This window comes from Cajanus cajan, chromosome 2 (assembly GCF_000230855.2).
Source record: "Cajanus cajan strain Asha chromosome 2, NIPB_CcT2T_4, whole genome shotgun sequence".
Classification (NCBI taxonomy): Eukaryota; Viridiplantae; Streptophyta; class Magnoliopsida; order Fabales; family Fabaceae; genus Cajanus; species Cajanus cajan.
Window position 1 is genome coordinate 75479955 of NC_138518.1, and position 16745 is coordinate 75496699.

The window sequence follows — 16745 nt, forward strand, 5'->3', positions numbered from 1 at the left end:
ACAAAACTTTATCTTAGAGTAAGTAGATCCCCTATATAGAGAAGAGGGGTCAAATCACTCTAAGATACCTTAAGAATAACTTTTAATAAAGTTATTTCACTCAATAACTCACGTGTATGTTAAATTTTAATAATTTAACCATCAAATTAAAAGTTCTTAATGTATATACCCATTTGTTCTTTATTATAAAAAGAAAAAAATAATAATTTTACACATATTAAGAAAATTAATTATCTACATTAAATTTTACTAATTCTATAACATGTTTTTCCAAAATTTTCTTGTTATAAATGTCAAATAAAGTAGTACAACAAAAATGACATGCATCAAAGAAGATATAGTTTAGAAATAAATCATTAAACAAAATAAAGTAGTGAAAATTTGTTTATATAACAATAATGGGAAGATTATAGAGTGGAGTTTTTTTAATATTTTAAATATACTTATTTTGGTATATATATGTGTGTGCATATGTGTGTCTGATATACATAACTAAGTAGGATATTACATGATACAATAATTGAATTAATTAAATTTTCATTATACAAAATATTATTAAATATATAAGATTTGATATAAATATTTAATTAAACTTATACCTAATAACAACAAATCCCAATTATATATATATATATATATATATATATATATATTATTTATTTAGGGTTTAGAGTGAAACTTTGAAAGAAACGGGATAATTATTTAAAATATATACGCACACTCCCTCTGTTTTTTTATTATATTAAAATTAATTAGTTTTATGCATGTTAAGGAAATTAATCATATGTATTAAATTTTACTAATTTTATAATATTATTTTAAAGTTGTTTTTGTTATAAAAGGAAGTAGTTCAGTTGAAAGGAGATATATTTTATAAAAAAAACATTATTAAACAAAACAAAAGTAGTTCAAATTTACTTATTTTGAAATGAAAATGTTTTTTTTTATATAATAAAAAATACGAAAAAAGTTTATAGTAATAACAATAATTAATATGGTTTTAATTTAAACTAAAATAAGTATATTATGATTTTTTTAATATATATATATATATATATATATATATGTAACAAAGGAAAAAACAAGACAAATAACAATTAAAGTTAAGTGAGACTACTCCTGAAAGTTAATAAAATACCATCTCACGAATGCAACGACAAACCACTTAAATACTTCATTTCTTAGAGAAAAAATAAATTATTTTCTCATTGTTAGGGCCACCAAACTATAAATACTGAAAGAAGAAATTTCTTATGAGACATTAGCTAATTTATCCTGGAACAAAGATGTTGACATGTGGTGAGACTGTGAGTTTCAATATAAAATCTCAATCAAAGTATTATAGAATGAGGACAATCCCTTAAGACATGAAAATTTTCCTTCATAGGGGCATAACACTTAGAGCATGTGTTGGAAGGTGCAAGGTGATGTTTTGCTCAACTAACATTTGTAGGGATAACATCATGTAAAACTTGTCACAGGAAGAATCTCATACTCTTTATTATATTAGCTTTTTAAACTTTTTCAATATTAGATTGGTGTATTGACTCTCCAACTTAAATAGCCACTTGTAGGATGATGTTGTTTAATACACACCAAAAGGGTGTCAAACTCATGCAAAGTTATCATTCCCAAGTCGAAACTAGGGAATAGATATAGTAGGAATTTGAGCCAATGAGTCCTCAAGTATAGGAGTGAATAAACTTCCTAAATTCCATCCATCCATATCCTAATCATCGTGTAAATGTAGTTGAGTATCTATAGTGTGTGTGAACATACAAGACAAAGTTTGATAAAGGACCAACACCAAAATTGTCATAAAAGAGTGAGGATTCTCCTATTAACCATTAACTAATCCTCATGAGTGACGAGGGTTGAGTCTTATTTCGCCAACACAGTTTTTGTAAAGTACTTAACTCCTCATTAGGACTAGCATTTGTGGTTAGTGTTTGAATATCTAGTTTTAACAAATTTATATTCTCTTTAGTGCACAACCTACCCAAATGACCATAATAACCACGTGTTGCACACAATAAATGTAGACCCTCATTTTAATATTATGTTATTTATCATTCAAAAAGAATATCCCCACCACCAGAACATTTAGGTTGATCTCGACACACATGCAAAACTCCCTCTATTCATGTTCAAAGTATTAAAATCAACCTTTATAGGTCTTCCTATTACTGATGTCAACATGAGAAGAACATTTTCATCTTAATATACCATACCAAGACCACGAAACCTATCCTAAACAAGGGTTTTTATTGGGAAAAACTCAAGTCCCACATCGACTAGAGATTAGGCAATTGAATAGTATATAAGTGGAAAGCAACCCTTACCTTACAAGCCGGTTTTGTAGGGTTGAGTTAGGCTTAATCCACTATTCTAACATGGTATCAGAGCCTGGTTTAGATCCACTTTAAAAATGGGCCACCCACCATTGATGCATGTCTCATAGGCATGAGGGGGTGTATTGGGAAAAACCCAAGTCCCGCCAATCCTAGATCATTAAAAAGGGCCACCCACCATTTATCCACGTACCAAGCCCAATAGTGCTGGACGTGAGGGGGTGTATTGGGAAAAACTCAAGTCCCACATCGACTAGAGATTAGGCAATTGAATAGTATATAAGTGGAAAGCAACCCTTACCTTACAAGCCGGTTTTGTAGGGTTGAGTTAGGCTTAATCCACTATTCTAACAGTTTTATCTATTTTAGAATCCAACGTCGAAAAATAAGGGTCCCATGATCGCATGATAAGATAATGATAAAATATTAACTAAGGTCCACAATTAATAACCTTATCACGATCTATCTCTATATCGTGGTTAACCATAAAGTAGCCAATAGGAAGATTAATGAGTCAAACCCCCCTTTCAATTTCCACATAGTCCTAAGCTTTTTTTGCATGGTCAAGAAACCAACATTCTTTTCTAAAATTTTGAAAATCAAGCATTTATTGTAAGGTATGCACAACTTTTCAAATGCTTTTGGTGTGATAGTAAATTGGGTAACGAATGATTTTCCCCTCCCAAGTCCAAAGACATGAGCACCCCTTCAACAAATCAGTTGGTAAACTTTGATGTTGTATAGTTCCAAATATTTTATCTTTGAAAGACATATCAATAAACGAGCCCATACTTCCATCATAAAGTTAAGGTTGGAAGAGATTCTTAGAAAACGAGAATACATATGAGGTGGTCATACTTTTCAATACGTTTAATTTTTAAGATTATATTATAATTTAAAATAAAAGAATATTGATTTATATTTCATTTTTTTTAGTGAAAATGATAGATAGTGGATGATACCTCATGACTATCGGACAAAGAGCAAATGACTTGTTGGAAAATGTTAAACTAAACATCATTATCTAATTAGTAATTTATTAAAATTTGACAATATTCAATTTGACCCATATTAATTTATATGTCAATATAATAACATTTTTTTTACCATAACAACATACCCATATTAACTATGTATATATTTTTATTTATACTAATTAATATTGTTTAAATTATTAATTACAAATTTTATTTTATAAAATCAAATTATTACATATTACTATAACTTATTATAGTGAGATAGACTTTTTAATAATTTGATTTTATAAAATAAAATTTGTAATTAATAAATTAAACAATATTGATTAATATAAATAAAAATATATAATTGATATATACAACTAGAAAGAAAATTGACTAAACAATTTGTTAAATGATTGACGTAAATATATCATCCTTATAATTGTGTGATTGTACAATTTTGAAATCCATCAATTTAATTAATTAATTTTTTACTTTACATAAAATTATTAAATATATTTAGAAAAATGTTAATATACTCTCATATATTTTTTAGTTAAAGTATTTTAACAATTTACACAAAAAATTTAAGACAAGAAAATCACTCATTTTTTTTATTTGATTAAATTGTATAAAAGATATTATAGTAATTTAATTTAATTTTAAAAGAAAATAAAATATTTTATCTCTCTTATTAACTTCATTTTCTAAGTTATTTCTTTCTTTTATTAATTACTTCTCCAACTCATTTATCTTTTTTATTAAATTTTTTCTCTAACTAGTTTATCCCTCTCCTAAAAATTAATAAAAGAAATGAGTTAGAGAAAAAATTTAATAGGAAAGAGAAATGAGTTGGAGAAATAATTAATAAAAGAAAGAAATGACTTAGAAAATGAAGTTAATAAAAGAGATAAAATATTTTTTATTTTTAAATTAAATTAAATTACTATAATATCCTTTATACAAATTAATCAAATAAAAAAATGAGTGATTTTCTTGTCCTAAATTTTTTGTGTAAGTTACTAACAATACTTCAACTAAAAAATAAGTAAAAATATATTAGCATTGCCTCTCCCCCACATATATATATATATATATATATATATATATATATATAATTATTAGAGAATGTCTCCATCCCTATAATAGTTATAAAAAAGATACTAATTATGTAGTTTCTTTTTAAGTTTTAACATTTTAAAAATTATTATATACATATTTTTTGTAACTACTTCACTCGTCAAATTTTTATTTTTTATTTATTTATTTTTATTTTAAATAAAATATATAGATAGATAAAATATCTCTATCTCTCTAGTAATCATAGTGATAGCAGAAATAATTTGATTGCATAACATATAGTATATATTTGATATAAAAAAACTACAATGATAGCTGTTATAATAACCCCATAATCTAGTCACAGAGAGGCGACACCATTGACACGGCGCGTAGTAAAAAATCGACCGATACCTCACATCATATGTTATCGATTTGAATCCCAATCCTATACACACGCGCTAGAAATGTCGCGTAACACCGCTCACATACCCAAATGAAAATCGAGATCAAGCCTTCATTTCAAAATAGAGCCGTTGATGAGGACAACGTAGAGCAGAGATTAACCCTATTTGAATCAACGGCTGATATTGCTTTGCGTCTCTCCAAGTGTATCCTACAGCGAATATAAAAAAGCAAGTATTGAAGAACAAAAAAATTAAACATTGGCGTCTCTGCTTTTTCCCACACTCTGCTAGGGTTTCAGAGTCGCCGCGCTGCTTCTCTCGTTCGAACTCGTTCCTTCACTCTTCGCTCAATCGTCGATTCCACTCGCTAACTCGCGGTGAGCCACTTCTCTCTCCGCTGGTTTCTTCCACTTACTAATCCCTAATTGCAACCTTAGCGTTGTTCTTTTCTTGTCACTGCCTCTCCGCTTCTGATCCGAGGCAGTGTCTTATTCAGAGTTTGGGTTTTACTTCATTCCGCTGATTTAGTCTGTTATTTTATCCCGTTTGCGATCAGAATCAGTTCGCGAACTTTCTTTTTTTGGTATTGTGTGTTTTGGATTTTATTTGAACTGATTTTTTATTTATTTAAATCGGGAGTGTTCGGGATTTTTTGTTGATATATTGTTTTATTTTGTCATTGAGGAAATGATGAGAATGGATTTGAACTTATCTTCTTGCATTTTCGATCTGTATGGACCTCTAGTGCCTAAATGTACTGCCGCATGTTTTCTGTTCTGTTTTCCGAGAAATGCAATATTTTAATATTGTTGTTTATTTGAGATTATTTAATATTGTGGAAGTTTATTATTGATTGTTACGTGCTCTTCATGTGGTGACATGAGGTTTATGGGAGGGTTAGGTCAATCTCTCATTGGTAGAGAAATCTGGTTTATATTAATACTTTTTTTTTTTCTTGTTGAGATAATGAAAACCTACTGTAGGAGTCAAGTTTTATATCTGCTTTATGGTCACTGACAAATAGTCTTAACTTATGCATATCATTTACGAAGTATTTATCTTTTTGAACTCCACTGGTTTTACTAGTGTTGCCCCCTTTATCACACTTGGTATTCTTCTGTTGATGCTGAAAATATTTTGCATTTTTTCACTGTGCTATGTCATTTAATATTGAGTACTGATGTGGTATTTAATATGCTGAATTTATTTTGGGATTTAGATTTTTTCTTCTATGCATGTTTGGCTTTTTATTTGTTTTTTCATGTGCTTTATTTATGTGATTGGCTGTTTATGTCTCAGGTCAAGATGGCCATGGAGGTTACCCAAATCCTTTTAAACGCACAAGCAGTGGATGCCGCCCTAAGGAATCAGGCCGAGGAAAACTTGAAACAGTTTCAGGAACAGAATCTTCCGAGCTTCTTGTTTTCTCTTGCCGGGGAATTGGCTAATGATGACAAGCCTGCAGAGAGTCGGAAGCTAGCAGGTTTAATTCTGAAGAATGCTCTGGATGCCAAAGAGCAGCACAGAAAAATAGAACTTGTTCAAAGATGGTTGTCATTGGACTTAACTTTGAAAGCCCAGATCAAGGCTTTCCTGTTGAAGACACTTTCTTCGCCTTCTCTTGATGCTCGATCAACTGCTTCACAAGTTATTGCTAAAGTTGCTGGTATTGAGTTGCCTCATAAACAATGGCCTGAGTTGATAGGATCTCTCTTGTCTAATGTTCATCAGCTACCTGCTCCAACAAGACAGGCAACTCTTGAGACCCTTGGGTACATTTGTGAAGAAGTCTCACCCGATGTAGTAGAGCAGGATCATGTAAATAAGATACTCACTGCAGTTGTTCAGGGAATGAATTCAACAGAAGAAAACAATGATGTCAGGCTTGCTGCCATAAGAGCATTGTACAATGCTTTGGGTTTTGCCCAGGTAAATTTTTCTAATGATATGGAGCGTGACTATATCATGAGAATTGTTTGCGAGGCAACTCTTTCTCCTGAACCAAAGATTCGACGAGCAGCATTTGAGTGCTTGGTAGCCATTTCTTCTACATACTATGAAAAACTGGCTCCTTATATCCAAGATATTTTCAACATCACTGCCAAGGCTGTGAGGGAAGATGAAGAGCCAGTTGCACTTCAGGCAATTGAGTTCTGGAGTTCAATATGCGATGAAGAAATTGATATACTAGAAGAATATGGTGGTGATTTTAGTGGGGATTCAGAGGTTCCCTGCTTTTATTTTATTAAGCAGGCACTTTCCTTTCTTGTCCCCATGTTATTGGAGACACTGCTAAAGCAAGAAGAAGATCAAGATCAAGATGAAGGAGCGTGGAACATTGCTATGGCTGGAGGTACATGCTTGGGATTAGTTGCACGCACAGTTGGTGATGATATTGTACCTCTGGTTATGCCATTCATTGAAGAGAACATAACCAAACCAGATTGGAGGCAAAGGGAAGCTGCAACTTATGCCTTTGGCTCCATTCTAGAAGGTCCATCACCAGACAAACTTGTTCCACTTGTGAATATGGCTTTGAACTTCATGCTCACTGCATTGATGAAAGATCCAAATAATCACGTGAAAGACACTACTGCATGGACTCTTGGACGCATGTTTGAATTTTTGCATGGATCAGCTCTGGATACTCCCATTATCACTCCAGCAAACTGCCAACAAATTATTACTGTGTTGCTTCAGAGCATGAAAGATGTTCCAAATGTTGCTGAGAAGGCTTGTGGTGCTCTTTATTTTCTTGCCCAAGGCTTTGAGGATGCTGGTTCTGCATCCTCTCCATTGACCCCCTTCTTTCAAGAAATTGTCCATGCTCTCCTCACTGTAACTCACAGAGAGGATGCTGTCGAATCCCGCCTTAGAACAGCAGCATATGAAGCCTTAAATGAAGTAGTGAGGTGTTCTAATGATGAAACATCTCCAATGGTGGTACAACTTCTTCCTCTCATCATGATGGAGCTCCATCAGACTCTTGAGAATCAGAAGGTCTCATCAGATGAGAGGCAAAATGAGTTACAAGGCCTTCTATGCGGTTGCTTGCAGGTTATCATACAGAAGTTAGGATCATCTGAACCAACGAAATATCATTTCATGCAGTATGCTGACCAAATAATGGGTTTGTTTTTAAGAGTGTTTGCTTCTCGAAGTGCAACAGCCCATGAGGAGGCCATGCTTGCCATTGGAGCTTTGGCGTATGCAACTGGTGCTGATTTTGCAAAATACATGACAGAATTTTACAAGTATTTGGAGATGGGTCTCCAAAATTTTGAGGACTACCAGGTTTGTGCTATCACAGTGGGTGTGGTTGGTGATGTTTGCAGAGCCTTGGAGGAAAAAGTATTGCCTTATTGTGATGGGATAATGACCCAACTTCTTAAGGATTTGTCCAGCAATCAGTTGCATAGGTCTGTGAAGCCTCCTATTTTTTCATGTTTTGGAGACATTGCCCTTGCCATTGGAGAAAACTTTGAGAAGTACCTGTTATATGCCATGCCAATGCTTCAGAGTGCTGCAGAGCTGTCTGCTCATACAGCAGGTGCTGATGACGATATGACAGAATACACAAATTCTTTGAGAAATGGAATCCTAGAGGCATACTCAGGGATCTTCCAAGGGTTTAAAGGTTCCCCAAAGACCCAGCTTCTGATGCCTTATGCTCCTCATGTTCTGCAATTCTTGGATAGTTTGTACATGGAGAAGGACATGTAAGTAAACTTCTGTATATTCTAATTCTGCCTGTTCGTGAATTTGGCATCTTCAAATTATGTAATTATTGTTTTTTAATTTATTGGTGCCACTTGTCCTTTCAGGGATGATGTTGTGACGAAGACAGCAATTGGTGTGCTTGGAGATTTAGCCGATACGTTGGGTAATAATGCCGGTCCCTTGATTCAGCAATCCGTGTCCAGCAAAGAGTTCCTCAAAGATTGTTTATCATCTGATGATCATTTGATCAAGGAATCTGCCGAATGGGCCAAGTTGGCAATCAGTCGAGCAATTTCATTTTGAGGCTATTGCTATTCCATGGCTTCCTAATTCTTGCATACATTTGCATTTGTTGCGTGGGGGTCTCAACTGCATACCATGAGTCGGGTCATCACCATTTTTGGGCACAGGTGTTTGGGTCTGCATTTCATGTCAGCAACATGGAGTCTGCTTTTTTCATTTTTTTTTTTTTTAAATTTATTGTTCTGCATTGCTATGGAGGAAGTCGGTGGGTGATGACCAATCTTTCTGCTAACTTGGCAGAAAAGGTGGAGTTTTTACGTACAGGAGGAGGAGAAACTGGGTGAAATGGGGAGGAGCAAGGAAGGAGATATCCCATGATATCTGCCAATACCGTCTCTATTGGGCTTGCATGAGTTATTATTTAAATGTTTTGGAGTCTATGGTGGTCTGGTCCAGATATTATGTCCTTTACTTTTTTTCTTTTCCTTTTACTATTGGTGTAGAGTGAAACAATCATCTTAGTCCATCCATGTGTTTGGGATAGGTAATGCAACATATTTTAGCCGTTCCTTGAAATTATTCAAATAATTTTTTGTCTCCCGCATCAAAATTTTTATTCTTGAGACTACTATGGTAGTGTCATAGGTTGTCCATATTCATGTCGAGACATAAAACTTTCTGTGTTAGGCATTCTTTCGTGGTCGATTCATTATTTAAATGTCCGTATTCATGTCGAGACATAAAACTTTCTGGTAGGCATTCCTTTGAGGTCGATTCATCATTTAAATGTCGTAAATGAACAAAAAAACAAATTGCTTGTTTTAACATGACATTCAATTTTAAGTTGAGCTGTATCTGGTTGTGCCAAGTAAGTTAGGACGTGGAATTTGCAGCCGACACGACTGAGTAGGTATTATGATGAGTTGTGAGAATTCTAATGTCATATTTCAGTGCATCTTAAGATATTGCTTGGATTCTTGTACATAAGAGCACTCAAGCTGATCATGATTATGCAAAATTTAAGTATTCAACTAGTACTATAGGTTTGTTTATTATATATAAATAAATATTATATTTAAATATGTAAATCATATTTAAATTTTATATGAATATTAAATATATTTTAAATGTATGAATAATATTTTAGATATGATAAATAATTCATAATAAGGAACAAAATTATGTTAATTATTGATGATTTATTTTAAATATTAATGTTTTATTTATAAATAATTATGATATAATTGAGAATTAGATAAATTAAAAAATATCTACAAATTATCTCATTTAGTATTTTTTTAAATAATCTTACACGAATAGATATTTGTGTCTAATATATTCGTACATTATGTAATTGAAATTTATAATAAATTATATAAGTAAGTATTTTTAAATATATAAATTATATTTTAAAATTTTGATAAATAATTATATTGTAATACAATATTAATTTTATTTATTGATATAAGAAATTAAAAATTTTTTTAAAAATCATCTCATTGGAAAAAGTTTTTAAAAATTGTCTCACATAAATGTTTTATTTATTGTGATTGATTTTAGCTGCTCATGATTTTTATTGAATTTAATTATAATGTAGTATTTCCTCTAAAAATAAAGGACAAATCATCTTAGTAGTAGGGAGTTGATATGGCTAAAAAAATATAAATCATTGAAAAAAATGAGTATCTTTAATTAATTCTTTTATAAATTTAAGTTTTATTTTAAATATATTTTTTACTTCAAATAAGTGGTAAATTATTTTTTGTTAGTTATGTGTATGAAAATAAAATCAATAATAGATAAATAATATAAAGAATTTTAATTATATTTTTAATACTAATGATTTAACTTGTTATCTATAATTAAAATTGAAATTCCAGATAATATAAGTTTAATTTTTATAATCTAAATTAATTGTGTATTGTTATATTTTTTTTTTTTGGTGAATAAAGGGGCTTAAAGGCCCAAAGACATAATTAAATTAATTAAAGAAAAGGAACAGCTGAAATATCAGCAGATAATGTAAAGGACACCCAACTTGGTGGAGAAATAAAGGAGGAGACTCCTTCAACTAAGGATAGCCCGTGATTTGCAAAGCTGTTTGCTACCCGGTTGGCCTCACGTGCAACGTGTCTACACTCGATATAGTTTATATCTCCAGCCATTCTAGTTATCAGGTTAACTAAGGCGTAGCATGGATGCTCCCTTAGGCAACCTTCGTTCAAGAACTTGACGGCAACAGTTGAGTCGCTTTCTATTATGATATCCATGTCAATACTTTTTTCCTTCAAGAGACGCAAACCATGAAAAATGGCCCACAGTTTAGCTTGTAACACTGAGCAAACTCCCACCTTTCCTGCAAATCCGAGAATGAAGGATCCGTTGTTGTCTCGTATGACACCACCACAAGCAGCTAATTTGGATGAAGCCACCGTGCCGTCACAGTTAATTTTAATAGATCCTGGAGATGGGCGAGTCCATCCTGTCATGTTCGTATTCTGAGTCGTACGAAATTCTGTGGTCTGCAGAGATCCTGTGCTCTTATTTAATTCTGTCACTCGTCCTGTAACTTCACAAGCTACTTGAATAGGTTGATTTAGAACATGGTTAAAGACATAGTTGTTTCTAGTCTTCCAAATGGAGTCAAGACCTATTGCAAAAATCTTTGACCAATATCCAGAGGTTTCCCCCAAGTTTGTAGCTAACCATTCGTGGAGCGGGAGAGTAAAGAAATTATGATCATTCTTCCCTTGTAATAGGATTTTCCAGACAGTTGTTGCGAATCTACAATCCCGGAGGATGTGCGTGCAAGTTTCACTTTCTGAAAAGAAAATTGGGCAGCCATCATCATTAGTTATCCCACGCGATAGCCTCCAAGCATTGGTGCATAAACTTTTGTGAGCCAACCTCCACAAAAAGCAACGCACTCTCTCTGGTCCCGGCCATTTCCAAACCATTTTAAATAACTGATGATTTAGGTGATCAGATTGTGTCCTAAGTGCATTATAAGCTGACTTAATGGAAAAACTCCCATCAGTCGACTCTCGCCAAACCATACAATCCGTATCATTTTCCGGGGACGGGGGAGCAGTACCCATAATTTCCCACCAGATTTGGCCAGGTAAAACAGATCGAATATCGTCAATATTCCAGTTGCCATCGTCATGTATATAATCGGATACTACTTTCTTCTTGTCGTTCTCAGGAACTGGGGATAATATAACTTTTTCAAGAATCACACGTGAGGGTAGCCAGCTATCCGACCAAAATTTAATTGTTTTCCCATCTCCAATGTTCCATGCAATACGAGGCTTAACCTCCTCCCAGGCCTGACATATTCCTCTCCAAATATTTGAACCATCCTTCTTTTTTTTCCTGAAATCTGGAATGATCATCTCTCCATCTCCGTATTTGGATCTGAGGACCTTTACCCAAAGATTTTCTGGTTGTGTACAAACTTGCCAACAATTCTTCATCATAAAACAAAGGTTCACCTTGCGAGCCTCCCTCATGCCAAGGCCACCTTCTGTCTTTGGTTTGCAAAGAAGGGGCCAAGATAAAGCGTGCAAGTGTCTATTACCCCCAGATTGACCCCATATGAAAGAGCGACACGATTTGTCAATCTCATCACACAGTAGTTTTGGAAAATAGACTGATTGCATCGTGTATGTAGGAATAGCAGCAACAACTGATTTTGTTAAAGTGAGTCGGCCAGCGAAAGAAAGATGCTTCATTTTCCATTGATTTAATCTGTTGTTAATCTTCTCCATTACCGAGCTAAGAGTTCTTTTGCTTACTCTTGAATGATGAATATTCACACCTAGGTATTTGCCAAGATTATCTGTGCGTTGATACCCAAGTTTTGAGCTAATTTCAGACTTGACTACCCAGCCAACGTTTTTAGAAAAAAATACTCTGGTTTTCTCTTCACTCACCTTCATGCCAGAACTTTTACAGAACAGGTCCAGACATGTTTTAATAATATCCACCTGCTCTAGAGAAGCTTCAGCAAACAAGATCAGATCATCAGCAAAGGCCAAATAGGATAAGGGAGGAGCATTCCTAGCTATCTTAATTGGAGCCCATAGCTTATGAGTGACTGCTATATCTATGAGATGGAAAAGACGTTCCATACATAGGACAAAAATATATGGTGATAAAGGATCCCCTTGACGGATTCCACGAGTTGGCTGGAAGTTTTTTAAAGCTTCACCATTCCAGAGAACCTGCATAGAGACAGTAGAATAACAGTTCCAGACTAGCTCCACAAAGTTATAAGGAAATCCAATGTCCAACAGGGTTTCCTTAATAAAATTCCAGCTTAATCTGTCATAAGCTTTTTCTAGGTCTATTTTAATGGCCATCCACCCTTTCTTCCCTTTTTTATGATTCATCGAATGAATAACTTCTTGCGTGATAATAATGTTATCAGTTGTGTGCCTGTTTGGAACAAAGCTACACTGGTTTGGCCCCACCAGCCCCGCCATCATTCCACGTAGGCGACTTGCCAAAGCCTTGGTTAACACCTTATAGGCCACGTTGCACAGGCTAATCGGCCTCATTTGCTTTAAGGAGGACACGTTATCTACCTTAGGAATCAGAGTAATTAATGTGTGGTTAAGTGTTGCAACCTTTGAGGGTTCTACCTGGATGTCTCGAATTAATTGACAGAGAGATTCCCCTACCGTGCTCCATTGCGTCTGATAGAAAATTGCTTGGAATCCATCAGGCCCAGGCGCCTTGAGACTGCCCATATGTTTCAAAGCTGCGAAGATCTCATGGTCAGAAAGAGGAGCTTCTAAAATCTGCATATCACCAGAAGTTAACTCAGGGAAGGATTTGGATAAACAGAATGGTTCATGCCCACCAGAGTTCGTAAATAGTTCCATGTAAAACCGGTTGACCAAGTTTTCAAGCTTGGCCTTGTCCTCAATCCAGACACCAACTTCATCTTGTAATTTAATGATGCGATTTTTCCTTCTCCTTACCACTGTAGTTCCATGGAAGTAGCTCGTGTTGCGGTCACCTAACTCCAACCACTTGCACCTAGATTTTTGGAACCATAGAATCTCTTCTCGAATCAGAATATTTTCATATTGAGCCCATAGATCTTTAGAGAGGCTTTCCAGGAAAGGGTTGTAGCCTTGTCCTAGTTTAGCAGCAATCCCATCTAGTCTTCTTAACAATTTTCGTTTTGTGTAAAAGATGTTACCAAAAACCTCGCGGTTCCAAGTCTGGAGGTGATGTTGAATATCCTTAACATTGCTCAACCAATCAGATTCCTTCCCCCAGTTTGTCCGAATTATATTTGGAAAATCTGGGTGTGTAAGCCAAGCAGCCTCAAATCGGAAGGGGCGACGAGTTTTGTTTATTTGCACGGAATCATCAAGTTTTAATAGCAATGGACAATGATCCGATTTCATACGATTTAGGTGTAGTACAACAGCTTGTGGAAACAACATCTGCCAAGCCATGTTAGCTAAAACTCTGTCAAGACGTTCACATAAATTTCCTCTTTTCCATGTGAAATGTTCACCTTGGAAACCAAGGTCAATGAAATCACAGTCTTGCACCACCTCCCTGAAAGCTTGATCACCCCTGTAAGATGCAGTATGAGATCCTCCTTTCCGTTCAAAATCATGAAGCACAGCATTGAAATCTCCCATAATGCTCCATGGACCCTGAATGCCTCCTGCAATTCTTCTGAGGTCTCTCCATAACTCAACTCTGAATTGAGAGTGTGGGCTTCCATATACTGACGTAAAGGTCCAGGAATGTGAGTTGTTGGAGATAGAAACGTGAATAAATTGTTTGGAGTGTTCTAGAACGTCAAGTTTCCATAATGATGGATTCCAAAGAACCCAAAGACCACCTGACTGTCCAATCGCATCAACAACAAAACTCTTCTCAAGCTTTATGTGATTAAGAATCTTTTGGGCCTTAGCACCACTAATGTGCGTCTCTTGTAGGCATAAAACTCCCACGTTGAATTCATCGATCAAATCATTAATAAGATTCACAAACCCTCTACACCCTGTACCCCTACAATTCCAACTTAATAAATTCATAAAACTGTTTTAAAGAGTGGGTGTTGAAACCCTAATAGCCTCCTTACTCGCATCAACCTTTTGATCCATATGGGTCGCAGGACCATGCATGCCACTAGGATCTAGATGTCGTCGCATGAAGCTGGCAAACGCCATTGTTTGCTCGTCTGGATGAACAACACGAGTTATCAAATTCGTTCCATCATTCTGCCAATCACCTTTATATGAGGTTGTATTCTTGATGCCTTGTAGAACACGATCAGTATTAAGGGTTTCACGTGATGCATGCGCTTCGCGTTCCCATGACCTATCAACAGTCACATGAGGGTTTCCTTGGGTCTTTCCCTTCACAGAATTTTCCTTCTTTAATTCCATGTTGACTCCCTTTGATGGAGCGCTTTTCCCAGTCTGAAGGTTCAACTTATTCAAGGTTTGAGAATTCTTGCCACCCGTCTTGTTGCGGATCTTTACCACTTTTTGATTGGAATCACCTTGTCCCATGTCAGCATGATTAATTGGAACATAATCTTCCTTATTTGCTATTGAGTTCAGTTGAGATTTTGGGTCATAATCTTCATCATTAAAGTGGGAATCTTTCATATCTTCCACCTTATTTTTTGCCTTATTTGTAGGTTCCCGAATATTATTCTTATATGGTTTTCTGTTTCGTTTCACCACCATCCATGGCCCATACTGGTCTTCCGAATCCCTGGTTTTCTGCTGTGAAATATTTTTTATCTCACTTTGGTTCTGATTAACCGAATTCTGGTTCGTCGTCTTCACCATGGCCCCGTTTGAGCCATTATCCACCTCCATAGACACTTGATCTTTCGCCCTTTCGGGCTGGTCCTCTTCTCCAAGCCTTTCATGGGGACAATTTGACTGCTTATGGCCATAGCGTCCACATTTAAAACATATCGAATGGAGGCCCTCGTATTCGAGTTTCAAGATATGGCCTAATACATTAATCTGTGGGACAAGCTTTTTTTGTAGATCAATCTCCACGCAGATTCTAGCAAAGCGTCCTCGGGATTGAATTGACGTAAGCTTATCAATCTTTAGCATTGACCCTAGATTGCTACCAACTCTCCATAAGAATCTATCATTGAAGAGTTCAATAGGTAAACCAGGAATCCTTATCCAAACTGCCACTTTCCGAGTTTGTGCGGCAGTGATTGTGAAGAATGGCCGCCAGCGTTGGACCACAATGTAGTGGTCAGCAATTAGCCAGGGTCCTTCATATAACGCATGTTTATAGTCTTCTTCGGAAGCGAACTGGACTAGATAATATTCTTGTGATAGATCAACCAGCCTTACTGCACCAGTCTTGGCCCATTCTCGTTGGATTTTGTTATCTAGCATTCTATAGGTAACTTTTTTTCCAAGTACATGTATCACCAACGAACTTCTCCAAGGCGCACACCATTCTTCAAACTCTTCTTGAGAGACATGAATTTTTGGGCATGGATCTAGCTCTTCACCATCTCCGGTATCTAAATCTTTTTCCTTATAAAACTCATCCTCAGGGTTTTCCATCTCTTGGATCAGAGTTCTGAAATCTGTGAAAATCTTCCCTCCACCAGTTGACATCAAGCTTTCCATGTATGACTTAGCGGGGCTTTTAGTGCACTCGTTCTCAACTCCCTCCATGCCGCTTCCTTCTTCAATCATCACTGGATCTTCATGATCACCCCTCTTCGTTTTGACTTTCTTGGAGCTTCGAAAAGAAGGATCATCATCAGGCAAAATCTCCGTCTCTAAAACCATACGTGCATGGACTACCGTATTTCTTGACCTGTGTATTGTTATATTTGATATTATTAGATAATGACTTATATTGGTTATTATTATTTTATGGGCATTACATATAATTTTTTTTATTAGACCTGAAATTGTGACATCGTTTGACTATTGGTAAGTTTTGTTCTGATAATAATTTTCCACAAGTATTTATATTTG

General features: G+C 35.0%; 2 protein-coding genes across 2 annotated transcripts; one reads left to right on the forward strand and one right to left on the reverse strand.

Moving 5' to 3' along the window:
• Nucleotides 1-5001: 5001 nt before the first annotated feature.
• On the forward strand, nucleotides 5002-9315 carry LOC109818462 (importin subunit beta-1). The gene is made up of 3 exons (XM_020383940.3): nucleotides 5002-5153; nucleotides 6076-8495; nucleotides 8601-9315. Exons 2-3 carry the CDS (start codon nucleotides 6082-6084, stop codon nucleotides 8797-8799), a joined length of 2613 nt encoding a protein of 870 aa, XP_020239529.1. The 5' UTR covers nucleotides 5002-5153; nucleotides 6076-6081; the 3' UTR covers nucleotides 8800-9315.
• Nucleotides 9316-10724: 1409 nt separating this feature from the next.
• On the reverse strand, nucleotides 10725-16553 carry LOC145955199 (uncharacterized). The gene is made up of 2 exons (XM_083069906.1): nucleotides 14855-16553; nucleotides 10725-14773 (listed from the first exon to the last, which is right to left on the reverse strand). Exons 1-2 carry the CDS (start codon nucleotides 16551-16553, stop codon nucleotides 10725-10727), a joined length of 5748 nt encoding a protein of 1915 aa, XP_082926032.1.
• Nucleotides 16554-16745: the final 192 nt, after the last annotated feature.

Excerpts from the sequence above, each read along its gene's own strand:
- LOC145955199 (XM_083069906.1), bottom strand. The coding sequence starts at position 16,553 with ATGGTTTTAGAGACGGAGATTTTGCCTGATGATGATCCTTCTTTTCGA. Across the intron at positions 14,774-14,854 it reads GGATCAAAAGGTTGATGCGA|GGTGTAGAGGGTTTGTGAAT; the intron begins GTAAGGAGGCTA and ends GTAGGGGTACAG.
- LOC109818462 (XM_020383940.3), top strand. The coding sequence starts at position 6,082 with ATGGCCATGGAGGTTACCCAAATCCTTTTAAACGCACAAGCAGTGGAT. Across the intron at positions 8,496-8,600 it reads TTGTACATGGAGAAGGACAT|GGATGATGTTGTGACGAAGA; the intron begins GTAAGTAAACTT and ends TTGTCCTTTCAG.